The following is a 14,324-nucleotide window of genomic DNA, read 5'->3' as shown; positions in this document are numbered from 1 at the left end:
AGCCAGAAAGACTGATAAAGTCAGATATGGAGAGGGAGGGAAAAAAAATTCAGTTTATTCAGAGTAATCAAAAGTGTCTCTCTTCAACTTTGTGGCAGCTTCATTTCCTGTTCGGCAGGAAATTGGAGCCCGGCCGAATCTTCGTTTCGTGTTTACCCAATAATATTCAGATCCGTCTGGAATGGCTGCGTCCTCAGATGAGACTGAAAGGTCCTGCAGAACATGTGAAATGATGATTCCCAGCAGGGAGCCGGTGGAGAGTCACTCAGAGGAGCTTCTCAATCACACATCCGCTGCTGAAAATGATCGGAGGGAAAAAAAAATAAATAAAAGTGCCGTGGCGGCGATGAGTGGAAGAGAAGCAGGCTGCGGCGGACAGCTGCCGTATCAGACCGGACGGTGCGTCCGCCGGGGGCGAGAGGGACCAGCATGAATATTTCAGAGTGCGAAGGGGAAGCATCAGGCTGGAATCCCATCAGAAGCAACCTGTTAAAAGGCGGCGAGCAGCGGAGCGGTGCGGGGCTCACGTCATGTTGCTCAGTATCTACTGTGATTACAATCCAACTGTGTCTCTATGCTTAACAATGAAAGTAGGAATTCTTTTTGGATCAGCAAACATTGTTACGGTGAAAGTGTTTAGTCCAGCGGCAGACCTGCAGTTTCCTCGCAGAGCGGAGCGGCGTGGAGCGACCGTCCAGGGCGATTCAGGATGTAAACTCTGCAGTATTGACCGCTCGGCGGCCAAAACAGAAACACTCCTCTAAACAACTCCCTGATTTTCACTGGCTTCCCAAAAAAAAAAAAAAAAGAAGAAGAAGAAGTGCCACAAAGGCTGAAGTTTGGAGGAGCTTCACTTCTCCGTCAACACGTTCCTCCAGATAGAGATAGAACGTTGAGATGGAGGAATTAGTTGGAGGCAGAATGTCTGCAGAGAGAGCCTCCCAGGTTACAGCTGAGCTGCCCGCGTGTGTGTGTGTGTGTGTGTGTGTGTGTGTGTGTGTGTGTGTGTGTGTGTGTGTGTGTGTGTGTGTGTGTGTGTGTGTGTGTGTGTGTGTGTGTGTGTGTGTGTGTGTGTGTGTGTGTGTGTGTGTGTGTGTGTGTGGCACCATCTGTGCTGCCATGTGCAGCTGCGTTCCCTCCGAGCCCGAGACCCAAAACTCAGCTGTTACCAAGACAACCCCCCCCCCCAAACACACACACACACACACACACACACCCATACCTGGCCACACACACACATACATACACACACACACACACAGTACTCAAAATCACCTTCGGGTCTTAAACCATGTGCTTTTAAATGAACAGATGGACTAAGATATATCATTTCTGAGGTTTGTGTGTGTGTGTGTGTGTTTGCACTCCACAGTTGAAGGTGCGTCTCTCTCTTCTCTCGATCGTTTATTCGGAGTCGTTCTTTCTGCAGTAAACTGTGTTGTTGGTGTTTTATTGTGAAAGGGTTGTTTTCTGTTTATCAGTTCTCTATTGTGACATGAAACTGTTGAATAAATTCCCCTTTCAGTCCGTGAAGGCCGCTTCAAGACCTGCTTCAATCATCTCTGCAAAGAGACAGACGAGTGTCGCATTGAAAAAAGGAAACTGAAAATAATGTCAGTAAAACGTGTATGAACAGAATCCACAGGCTGTTCCTGCTCGTGTCTTCGTTTGGACATTCGCTGGTGTTTAATTGTGATAGTGTAGCTCCTCATTGTACAGCCTGCTTCAACCAAACAAACTCCCAGAATGCAACCAGAATACGTCGTCAAATCGAGACCTGATACAAATTCAGGATCACGGACAAGAGCGTTAAATGAAAACTAAAGGAAATTCAAACTTTCCTTTGAGATCACTGAAAGCAGGCCCCTAAAGACAGCGCTTCATTTGAAGGAAATAACAGAAATTGCGAGTGAATTGCAGATGGGGAGCGGTGGGAGTGGAGCGGGAATATCAAGTGAGCAGCGTTTCTCTGGCAGAAAGTGGCTTGTTGATGCCAGAGGTTAGAGGGAAATGAAACCGCTTGACTTTAACTTGCATCAGAAAACTGCCAAAAGTCAAGGGCATTGTTCAGGATTCACCAAAACCCGACAATAGAGCCTCAGTTTCTGCTGCCAGGCTCAAACAGCAGGGCCAGCTGCCTGTTCCGCTCCGTATATGTTTAGAAATTCAAATGAGGAAATTTCTTGTTGAATTTAGTCGATTCGTCGAGTAAACCGGCTCAATCGTGTTCCAGTCCACAGCTCGCCAAATCAGCTCAGAATCCGTGGATTATTCATCTTTCCCTGATTTCAAATCACCTGAGAATATTTCTCCAGTTTCGTCCCCCTCTGCCCTGAAAACCCGCCGCCGCTGCGCCTGCTAAATGAGCGGCGGCGTTCCGATCCTCAGCAGCTAATTGAAAGTCGTCCGTCTGCGCCGAGAGGAAGCGGCTCCCTGGACGCCTCCCGGTTTCCAGGGAAAAGGACAATTCAATTCAATAACCTTTATTTAACGTTAATCTGGGTGTTAAGTAGGCCAAGGTTTAATGAAGGGGCTGACTCACCCCGCAAATTTATGACAGGAAATATAATAATGTACGACCGTCAGAGTCTGTAATTCTGGGTCTATTAACTCAGGCTCTTTTTTTTTTTTTTTTTTTTTTTTTTTGTCTAGCGTACTTGTCAAGTCAACTGATACAGGATTGTGTGTGTGTGTGTGTGTGTGTGTGTGTAGAACTGGTTCTTTGTGATTCATTTCCCTCATTATGAGTTGTCCTACTTCTCTCTTATAATTTCTCACCTGACCGTTATCGGATTTTTCCTCATTTCCTTTCTAAATACGAGCCGTCTTCAGTCACCCCCTCCTCAAAAAAAGAAATCTTCCTCTTCTCTCGGTGTCTTGTGCTAACGCCTACAGCCTTCACAAAAATTCGTGAGGAGACACGGAGGACAAGTCCTCACAGAGAGACACAAACCCCCACAGCAGGGGTGAGGACGTCATATTTTCATAATGAAGAGTGAGAAACAACGAGAATCGGGACGAGGGGAACAGACTAATGCCGTGAAGTAAAGCGATGGAGGAAGATCGGCTCCGTGTCTCTGTGAACCTGAAACCTTCCCCGTCGACTTCCTCCTGGAATCTGGACCTCAAACCGTGGACTGACCAGCTGTCGGCTGAAAGCCAGAGAATCCGTGTGAAACTGTTCAGAATCTTCCTCGCAGTAATCGCAGGAGGAGGATCCTCGGCCGCTGGTTCAGGACAGGAGTGTCGGCGACTCACAACACCTCCTCCTGGTTTAAAGCGGTATTACATGTTGGTTAGCTTCAATTTTTCATCATCATCTAAGAATTTAAATAAATAAACATCTCTGTGATGAAATAATTGGTGGTTTTTAGTCGTTTTGTTGAGTTGCTTTTGGCTTTTTGATGCTCTGGAGCCACATGTGGCTCTTCAGCCCCTCTGTCGCGGGTCCCTGAAGCTCATACAAGAACAAACACCAGAGTCCGATTCAGATGGACTCCGATCTCTTGGCTCCGAAAAAAGGCACAGCTAATTCGAAAGTAGCAAAAATCAAAATAAATGGTGGAAAAAATGAAAAACATCTTAAAAAAAAAACTAAAATTATGAGAACTTTTGCAACAACAAAGGCTTTAAAACGTGAAGGGAGGAAACACTCAGTGCTGCTTAACAAGGAGCCAAAAGGGTCATTTCAGAAACGCTTAGTGAAACAGCTACAAACAAAAACAGCTGCAAATGAGGTGTTTAACTTCCTGGATTATGATCAAAACGTCAGGAAATGAAGCTAAGACACAGTTTTTGTGCGTGCTTCATGACCATATATGGATATACGCCGTGCTCGCCTCATGCTGAGGCCTTCCAACCAGGAGTCCCTCACTCCGGGACAGCCGCCGTAAAGACACAACCAGGGGCCGGACTGGCGCTCACGTCTCGATCTGATGTGACGAATGAGACGGACGAGCTTCTCCGCCACCGTCTCCTTCAGAGACTGTTTCTGATGGAGCGGGACTTCGGTTTGAGGCCCGAGCGAGAAAGCAACCCGGCGTCGGAGGTGCGATCGCACTCGGCGGCAGTGTGAAACGGCGGCGCGCCGGCCGCAGAAAAAATCCCATCAATCATTCCTCCAGAGTCGCTCTGAGTGTGACGACGACAACACGGCGCTTCTCCCTGCCCTCCTGCTGCTGCAGCCTGCAGACAGGCAGTGGAGTCAGGGCTGGGGTTTCAGACTGTGGAGCGCGCACACACACACACACACACACACACACACACACACACACAGTGTGTGCACGAACCGCGGTTGCCACACAAGTGCAAACAAAGTTGATGATTTTAATCACCCTAACATGCCGAGAACACAAACACACCCCCAGGGTGTAAATCAATTACTGCAGAGCTCATACACACACCTACTGACACACACTACACTGCACACACACACACACACACACACTAGACCAATTTCGTGTATTTTATTTATTTATTTTGTTATTTTTTTGAACCAGTTTCGAGAGCTTTCCCTGTGTGTTCTGTGTCGGCACAATCCCAGCTTTTGCCATCACACACACACACACACACACACACACACACACACACACACACACACACACACACACACACGCCCAGAAACATGAGGCGAATGTGAGGATTTGCTGACCACTCCTTTGCAGCTGGCTTAAAGCGGTGGTTGTGAGACTGACAGAGGCGGGAGCGCCGTGTCTCCGCCGCCGCCGCCACCGCCGCCGCCTCCCGTCCATCGGGGGAAGTGATGCAATGACACCACGCATAATGCAATCATCACACATTTCCATATGAAAACAGCTCCAGCCACCAACGGCCACAGAAGAAATCCATAAGCATGAGTGAAATCTTTCACCTGGAGCTTTGTTCTCCGGTCTAATCAGGCCCGGCCTCGCTCCGCGGCGAGCGTCTGGAACGCAGAGGTGCGTGGCGGTAACCTTTGGTTGGAGCGGACGCACACGCTCGCCGTTAAAACATGGGATGTTGGCTCCCGACTGTGCTGATGGAGCCATCATTATGATAATACGGAGGTCTGTCATAATTATCTGCTAATTGACTGCCTAACGAGGTGCTGCTCATTAGAACGCTCATTAATACTCCATCAGCACCACTGATAGCGGTAATCACTGAGAGCCGGCTTCAAGGTCCTACCGGGGGGGGGGTGTGTGTGCTCTGCTCATACATGTATTGTTTCATACCGGTGTGATATCTATTTACTGAGCATTAAATTCTAGTTGTATGGAGGTACAGTGGTTAGCACTGTCACCGCACAGCGAGAAGCAACCGGTTCAATTCCAGGGTGATGCCACCCAGACATGTAGGACCTGATAATAAAGTCAACGATGTAATCATTTTCAACGTAATAAAGGCACCAGTGTAGTAATTTTTTTTATTTTTTTAATGTACCAATGTAAATTTTTTAAATATTTTTGGCCTTTTTCAAGGTGATAAAGGCTACCAGTGTAGTAATGTTGGCCTTTGTCAGCGTAATAAAGACAATTTTGATCTTTTTCAAAATAATAAAGGCAATAATATAATAATTTTGGCTTTTTTTCTGACATATGATGTAATAAATTTATAAGTTATTTGATAAATGACAGAAGTAGCATTAGAAACATTATCAAATGTCTTAACTGCAGCCATTGGTGTGACAATACATAAATAAAACAGCTTTTTTGGGGGGGAAATGAAATCATTCACGCAGGCTTTGTGCAGTTTTCGTATGAAAAACAGTTTAGAATGAGAAAAGTTTTTATTATCATTCAAAACAGTGAAGCAGTAAATGAGTCGTCATATGAAACCCGTGTTCTGACTTTAAGGAATCTCTTGATCTTTTATTCCGTTATTGTCACGTTGTTTACATTCAGAAGGGATCAAGTGGATCATGACTGTTGCTGCCTGCTTTCCTCTCTGTCTGTACGATGCATCGTGTTGAACTCGTTGATCAGATGAATTTATTTCTGCGCCAGATGAAGCGGTTTTCTGCTCCCGATCGGGTCCATATGAAGCCCTTCCACTGGTGCAGCTCCTGCTTCCTCTCTTCTCTTTTGTTTCTCTCACGTTCTGAAGCTGGTGTGTTTAAACTGGACTTACTGGGAGACGTTTTTCACTCTCACCTTTTGTGCTGAAATGAGAGTTTCTTCAAACTCTTTCTTCATTGCCTCCTTCATCTATTTGTGTGTGTGTGTGTGTGTGTGTTCTGCAGGTATGCCCCTCAGTCTGGACTGCAAGGCGTTTTTCGGCTACAGCGGCGAGAACAGGAGGCCGATCATCTACTGGATGAAGGGGGAGAAGTTCGTGGAGGAGCTGGCGGGACACATTAAAGAGAGTGAAGTCAGGTAAACGCTCCGGACCGGAGGGAATCCAGACCTCGTCACCTGAGACACACACCAGTGTTCATCATTTCAAGTGCCGAACAGCTTTCATGACACTTCCTCAAGCTGTTTACTGAGAGCGAACCGGCACGTGCACGGCCGCCGTCTAATACGCCGTCTTATGATTTATGGCTCGATCAGGCGTCTCTGACAGCTTTCCTCTCAACTTCTCTGCCAAATTATGAATTCTAATAATAAAGTTAAATTGAATTCATTTTCTCCCCTATTGGGACCAATTCCATCGCTCGCTGTTGAGGGAGGGGGAAAGCCGTGTTGTCTGCGGGGCATCACATGTCATTAGAGCAACCGGCAGGAAACCAGCAGAACGTGTAGAAGTTCACAGCTTTCACGTGAGGAGCGAGCGCGACGCCGCAAATGGATTCATAGAGCAGCTTCCCTTAATGTCGTTTCAGTCCATGAAACACCGGCTTGATCAAAAATGAGTCGCTTCAGTTGCTTTTTGTGTCATAAGGATCAAACCAACGGTGGACCGGGGGGGGGAGTTTCTTCTAACTGTCCTCCTGGAACATCTCGAAAATGAATCCCACTGATCCAGACCAAGGTTTTAGTCAAGACAGTCTTCACTGAGAAGAGTGTGCACAACGCAGAAATCTGGAATCCATTGTTTTTGAGTCGGTTTCAGAAAAGAAGCTTCTAAAACTTTGAGAAACCGTTTTTCACAGAACGTGATCTCAGAGACTCACAACGACAAAGACACCCAAAACAAAGAAAGCTTGTTATTTTTATGGGAAAATGTTGACTTTGTTCCCGTTTTCAAGTGCGTTTCGGGTGTCTGTTTACACAATAACGGTGCTCAGGGTCACTGAAAACGCTCCCACTCTGTTTAATCGAGGGAAAAGCAACTTTTCCTCGAGAGTGGTTTCTCCCGGTCCAGATTCCCTCGGGACTTGATGAGGAAAACATGTTGCACATCACTTCCTGCTCAGAGATTGACCACAGATGGCTTCAGTCTCCGTGTTCTTTGTGACTCTTTAGCTCAGCTAGCTCACTGCTGCGACGGCAACATCAGGAAAGCCGGATGAAACGTGGAAACCGCCAAAAGAGCAGCGACGTCTTGAGTGTATCCGGAAGTGTATCTGGTGAACGCCGCTTTCATCGTTGTCACAGTCTCTCATTAAGACCTGAAACCGGCCTCACTGAGGTGGAGCGGCAGGCCAGAGGGCTGCTGTGCTGAGAGCTGAGGGCGGCTGCAGGTTTGTCCCGCCGCCCTTCGTTTTCTCTCGCCAGCAGAGGTTTAGTTTGGCTGTTAACCCTCCTGATCGCCGCTCGGAGCCTCTTCAGCTTCTACCCAGTACGAGTGCAGGTTCATTACTTCTTAAAGCACATAATAACAGACGGTCTTTCAGAGCAGAGCCTGCTTAGTTTCTCTTAAGTGCAGTAGTTGTACTCTGCCAGTTGCAGTTTGGCGCGGACCGGCCGTTGATTAATGTACCGTTTACCATGAGTCCACTGCTTTATTACTCTCTGTGTTACTGTTCGCTTGGCTTCTCTTGAGAGGAGCTCCTGACCAATCTAACGCTCCGACAAAACGTGAGACAGCGGGGGAAAGGCCCTTTGAGGCCCCGTTTGCACAACGTTTTTGTGTTAAAAAAGAAATCGCAGCCACTGAAAATGCAACTTTTTCAAAACGCCTCTGTCTCTGTGTAGAACATGAGTTAAAACTTCTGCTCATGAACAAGTAGATGGACGAGTCAACAGTCACCCATCAGAGCAATCCAACATGGTTGTCTGTCCATATAAATGTCCGTCTGGCCGTCGTTGTTGATGGTTTCTCATAAAAACTGTGCTTTTTTCCCGTTAAACGTCTTGTAAACGAAGCCTTATCCAGGAGCATCAGTAGCTTCACCCTCATCGAGGCTCAGAGGAACCGAGCCACATGTTTGGTCCCGTCACATTTCATGTCTCCAGCTGAACAAACCAGCGATAACGCCAATGTTTAGCACAGAGGTCAGAGGTCAGGAGGGCTGGGTTAGCTTCCCGGCAGCAGAGGCAGATCACTGCTGAAGGGGGCGTCCATGTGGAAGCAGCTCGCTGACCCCGGACTCTGGAAAGGCCTCCTCTGACCGCCGAGCCGCCTCCCGGCCTCGGAGGAAGTTCAGCTGGTAAAGCAGCGTTGAAGAGGAAGAGAACGGAGTGTTTAAACCTGAAACTAATCCTGCCCCGTGGCGTCAAATTAACCTCTGCTTGATGAGTTCTCAGTCTTCCAGTCCTGTCCTCTGGCCGTCTTCCATCCGATCGCCGTGCTTTTTTTTTTTTTTTTATGCACATTAATTCGTCCACGCTGAGCCACCGGACGGTGGCGTCCGGCCGCCGTTTCACTGAGAGAAGTGTTGATTCTGTCGGCTCATTATCGCTCCGCGAGCTCTCAGTCCGCATGCAGGGCTGCCGTCTTTCCAAATCCCCGCTTCTGTTTTTCTTTAGGAAGATGTAAATCCGTCCTCTAAATAATTCAAGTATTTCCAGGCGGAACAGACCGGAAAACACAGACGATATGGAAAGGCCTGAGTCTGAGCGGTATCATCAGTTTTCCTCCAGCTGCTGGGCGGAGCACTGCCTCATCGCCGTGCGGCTCGCCACGTTTCTGCAGCTCGGCTATCACAGCTCACAGTTCGTTCATGTGCAATGAATTCATAATTACGGCGTTTCCACTTGGGCCAGCGCTCGCGCCGTCTTTTCACTGGAAGGCAGCTCTGGCCCACATGTTTAGCCATGCGAGGACGCTTCTTTTACCTGCTTTAAATTCACTTCAGCCGTCCCGTCCGCCGCTGTCCGAACCCACTGTTTTAATGGGTTTCTTAAAGGAAAGTTGTATCTGCTTCGCTCAACATTTGAAATTTGAAATTAATGCCTCCTCCTTTGGAAAGAGCCGTCTCCGATTCAATATGGAGGGTTTTTTTAGAGGAGAACGCCAACTTGCAGTAAATGTAGCTTCAGTGTGATGAAGAACACCTTAAAAAACAGTGTCTTGTAATTTATTCAAAGAAACGCAAGTTTTAAATCCAAAATAAATAATTTTATGTGTTTCAGTATTAAATTACGGGGAAAAGAGCCATCTCCCACTGGTTCTATCAGTTGGGAGAGTTTAGGTAGGGTCATCTGTGTGTGTTCAGCTCAGTTTACACCACATTTCAGGAGAAAATGCAGATTTTTAGTTTCAGAAAAGTTTTAAGTTTACGCGACATTGATCCACGAAGCAACAACAGGCTGAAAACGTCCAAAAGGCTGATCCAGGGGAGAAGCAAAAACACGAGGAGTCTGTAAACTCAAAGAGAACGCCACATCAAGCTGCATTCATATACAATTAATATCAGATCTTTTCAATTCCCATACATGCAGTCATCAGTCATTTCACTAATGGAGCTGTGTGGATCCTGTGGAGTCGTCTGTCGAGTAGCGGTTAAAGACTCGTTCTGCAGTTCAATTTTTAATGCTGCTACAAAATCTGAAAGAAAAACAGAGACTGAGTTCTGCTCTTTTTCCAAAGGGAATCTGCTCTGTAGTGTATAAACCCTGCAGGACCTTCAGCACTTTAGCCTTTACCTGATCTAACAGCGTTTCGCAGAGTTCCATCCTCCATCGATCTTCCAGCCCTCTCTTCTGTTTCCACAGCTTTGACTTTGTGGGGAATCATTCAGATGTTTTTACCCACATTCAGATGTATTTACTGTACTCCGCCATGTTTAACACCTTCTATCACATCTCATATTGTGTTTGTGTTGCTCCATACGTTCTGTCCATGACAAACTAAAGCAAACACATGGAAATGATGCTGTTTGCAGGGAGTAATGCCTGCATTAACCCCAGTTTAAATCCTCCAGTCTGCATCCTGCATGGTGCCTTTCAGCCTATTAGCATGATGCAGTTCATCACAGTTTATCTTAACAAATCTAGAAAGAATAAATTCCTGTTGCTGGTGGTGGTAGTTAGAGACTTTGTCTTACGTCTAAATAACATGTTTTTAAGTATATGTACATAAGAAACAGCAATGCAACACAGCTCATGTATTATGTAGCCATTTCCCTACGGCTGTAGTGTGTGTGTTCTCACACACTCCAATAAAGCCTGTTGGTTTCACTGCCTACAATATTTTGTGAGCAGTTATATGTTCAAGCATCAGTCCCCCAGAGAAATACGCAGATACAGAACATGTGTGTATTAGGACTGGAAAATACTCATCATGGATTTATCTTCTGTCTATGTAAATGTCGAGAGGAGGATTCAGCCGATAGTCGAACCTCGGATTCAGGAGGAACAATGTGGTTTTTGTCCTGGTCTTGGAACAATGGACAAGCTCTAGACCCTCTATAGGGGGCTCGAGGGTTCGTGGGAGTTCGCCCAACCAGTTCACATGTGTTTTGTGGATTTGGAGAAGGCGTTCGACCACGTCCCTCATGGTGCCTTGTGGGGGGTGCTCTGGGAATACAGAGTCCATGGCTCCTTTTTAAAGGAATACTCCGAAGATTTTGGACCCACGCCTTATCCCTATCATTTACAAAGTGAGATAAGCTCATAAATACCTTTTTTGTGTCTGTGCGTCCAGTGGCTGGATCCCAGCTATTAACATCATAGTTAGCTTAGCTCAGCTGCGGGAGGTGAAGAGGAAACAGAGCCAGACTGACGAAAGTGGACAAAATCCTCCTTCCAGCGGTCCAAGGGAGGCGTATTAGCACGTGAAGTAAATCCAAATGTTTATAAAACATTTTAAAAGACGTGTTTTCTTTTCAATCCATTAAAATAACGTGTTGATACACACAGACCTGCACAAGCATAGTGCTCCATGGAAGGATATACCGGCGCACAGCGGCTGAGTCTATGGCTTCTACTGCTGTGCTCCGGTATATCCTTCCGCGGAGCACTGCACATGTGCAGGTCTGTGTGTATCAACACGTTATTTTAATGGATTGAAAAGAAAACACGTCTTTTAAAATGTTTTATAACCATTCGGATTTACTTCACGTGCTAATACGCCGTCCCCTGGACCACTGGAAGGAGGATTTTGTCCACTTTCGTCAGTCCGGCTCTGTTTCCTCTTCACTTCCCGCAGTTGAGCTAAGCTAACTACGATGCTAACAGCTGGGATCCAGCCACTGGACGCACAGACACAAAAAAGGTATTTATGAGCTTATCTCACTTTGTAAATGATAGGGATAAGGCGTGGGTCCAAAATCTTCGGAGTATTCCTTTAAGGGCCGTCCGGTCTCTGTATGACCGGAGTAGGAGTCTGGTCCGCATTGCCGGCAGTAAGTTGGACCTGTTCCTGGTGCATGTTGGACTCCGGCAGGGCTGCCCTTTGTCACTGGTTCTGTTCATAATCTTTATGGACAGAATTTCTAGGTGCAGCCAGGAGCCGGAGGGGGTCTGGTTCGGGAACCACAGGATTTCATCTCTGCTTTTTGCTGATGATGTTGTCCTGTTGGCTCCATCGAACCTGGACCATGGTTCTCGACCGGAAGAAGGTGGCTTGCCCCCTCCAGGTCGGTGGAGAGACTCTGGAACAAGTGGAGGATTTTAAGTATCTTGGGGTCTTGTTCACAGTGGGGGACAGATGGAGGTGAGATTGACAGGCGGATCGGTGCAGCGGCTGCAGTGATGTGGTTGTTGTATCGGTCCGTTGTGGTGAAGAAGGAGCTGAGCCGAAAGGCGAAGCTCTCGATTTACCGGTCAGTCTACGTTCCCACCCTCACCTATGGTCATGAACTTTGGGTCATGACCGAAAGGACAAGATCCCGGATTCAAGCGGCTGAAATGAGCTTCCTCCGTAGGGGGGCTGGGCGCTCCCTTAGAGACAGGGGGAGGAGCTCAGTCACCAGGGAGGAGCTCGGAGTAGAGCCGCTACTCCTCCACATCCAGAGGAACCAGCTGAGGAGGCTCAGCACCTCTTTAGGATGCCTCCTGGACGCCTCCCTGGGGAGGAGATCCGGGAATGTCCCACTGGGAGGAGACCTTTGCTTTCTTTTTCTTTCTTTTTTCAAGCTGATTCCGTCTTCAGTTGTTTGAACAAGTTTGACTCCAAAAATTTTCTACACTTTGCTGGTTTCTTCTGTGGTTTTGGTTTTCTGGGTCTTCTGTGTGTCAAAGTCTTGAGCAGGAAATGCTTGGCTATTATCTTCCTCCTCACACACACACACTCACACACAGAAACACACACTCGCACACTCACATGGAGCACAGTTGCAGGAGGCCTTGTGTTTGAGATGGAGGTGAAAGTTCAGCCTCTGACTTGTCATTTTCTCCATCCTGGAGATTTAACAGTGATCTGCAAGGAAATGTATTGACATGCAGGAGAAATCCATAAACACACAGAGATCATGCTAATCAAATTCAGTTTTCTTTTCATATTTTAACCCTGGTTGTAAAATAACTCGATATAATCAACATCAGGGATGCAGATTCCACTGATCTCTGCTCTGCCGCTGCGCAGAGAGTCGAGGGAAACATAAATATTGAGAGGATTTGACTTGCAGTTCTTACTGGGATCACTCTCCGCTCAGAGTGTGTGTGCAGGAGTTCATTCTGGTGTGGAAGCCTCCAGTGACGGATAGAGCAGAGAAACAGAAAAGCTGAAGAGGAGAGGAAGCGGGCTGATCTCTGCTGGTCAGGCTCGGCCTCTGCGGACTCCCATGTGGTTCAAACCGTGAGTTTTAGGATCTCCTCCATCGCTGCAGGTCAGAGGGAAATGAGCCCGGAACATGCTGCGTGTTCATTTTTTGACTAATCCATGAACAATCAGGACAACTGAGCCAAAACCACAGCTGTTTCTCTCCTTTCTGGTCGTATTTATCTCCTGGTTCCTTTATTCCGATCTGCTGTTCGAACCTTTAACTCTCCCAGCCTTCAGTGAAAATGAGCTCCTTCCAGTCCGCTGCAGATTCAACAAGTATTCTACACGTTTATGCGAGACGAGGTTTTGTGCAGCGTTGAATCTTTCATCCAGCTCGCCGCACTGAAGCTCGTGTGGTTTCTCCCCGATCTGAGCAACGCGAGGCGACCACAGCCAGTTCCTGAAGCTCTGACGCTCCAGTCAGATCTGGGAGAGGAGGTTTCCTCTGTGGCCTTCACTTCCTGAACCCTGGCGAACCCTTCCCCTGCTCAAACAGACCTAACGGCGTCCTCCGCTCGGCTGTGAGAATGGAAATCCTGCCTTCCAGCTCCAAACTGCATTACATGTCTACTTAGATTTGAACAAAAAAAAGGTGAATGGTTGAATTCTTGTCACTTTATGCAGTTACTGTTATTTTTATGATAAACAGAGGAACACTGAATCAAGTCTTCTCACCTTCACCAGGAAAGACGCTTTGGCCTTCGTGGAAACCTGGTTACTCGCGTATTAAAAAGTGAGTTAACTTTGCGAGACGGTAGCTATTAAGCTATAAATTATTCATCAATTCAAGGCCCCTGGATACACTTTGGCTCATGAAATTATAATTGCATTATTTTAATGTGCTGTTTGCTAAACTTCTCCTCACGTACTGATTGTAAAGTAAATGGCTTGTTTGTATGAAAACTGAAAAATGTCAAACAGGAACGTGACGCTCCACAAGCTGGGCTGGATTTTTCCACTCGGGCTTTGGGTTCGCTGGTTGGATTCATCCATTCATTAGGATCAGTTGTTGGGTTTGCTCGTTCGGTTCGATTATTCGGTTCGATCCTTCTCTTTAAACCTTCCCCGCTTGCTGCGTTCAGTCAGAACGCCATTGTTCCTCCCAGGTCAGCAGCTGTGAGCGTCTGTCACTGTGTGGCCGCCGTTTTCAGGCCGCGGTGAAAGCCGTCGCTCTGCGTGCTGCGGCCCTGGTGACTCGCCTGTTTATCACTGAAACAAGTCGCCTGTAGCCAAAACGAGCCACCATACATATCCATGACGGGAGAGCCGCTCTGACAGTTATGACCATAAAACTTACCGTTGTGAAAAATGGC

At 47.1% G+C, this 14,324-nt stretch overlaps 1 protein-coding gene across 1 annotated transcript in view; it reads left to right on the top strand.

Annotated features, from left to right (window-relative positions):
• Positions 1 to 14,324, top strand: part of LOC115407333 (X-linked interleukin-1 receptor accessory protein-like 2) — a 389,294-nt gene that overhangs the window by 354,828 nt on the left and 20,142 nt on the right. Inside the window, exon 8 of the mRNA XM_030117731.1 lies at positions 6,221 to 6,353. Coding sequence (XP_029973591.1) covers positions 6,221 to 6,353 — 133 coding nt within the window. The remainder of the gene's footprint in view (positions 1 to 6,220; positions 6,354 to 14,324) is intronic.

This window comes from Salarias fasciatus, chromosome 2 (assembly GCF_902148845.1).
Source record: "Salarias fasciatus chromosome 2, fSalaFa1.1, whole genome shotgun sequence".
NCBI classification, from domain to species: Eukaryota; Metazoa; Chordata; class Actinopteri; order Blenniiformes; family Blenniidae; genus Salarias; species Salarias fasciatus.
This window is presented reverse-complemented; position numbering and strand designations above follow the sequence as displayed.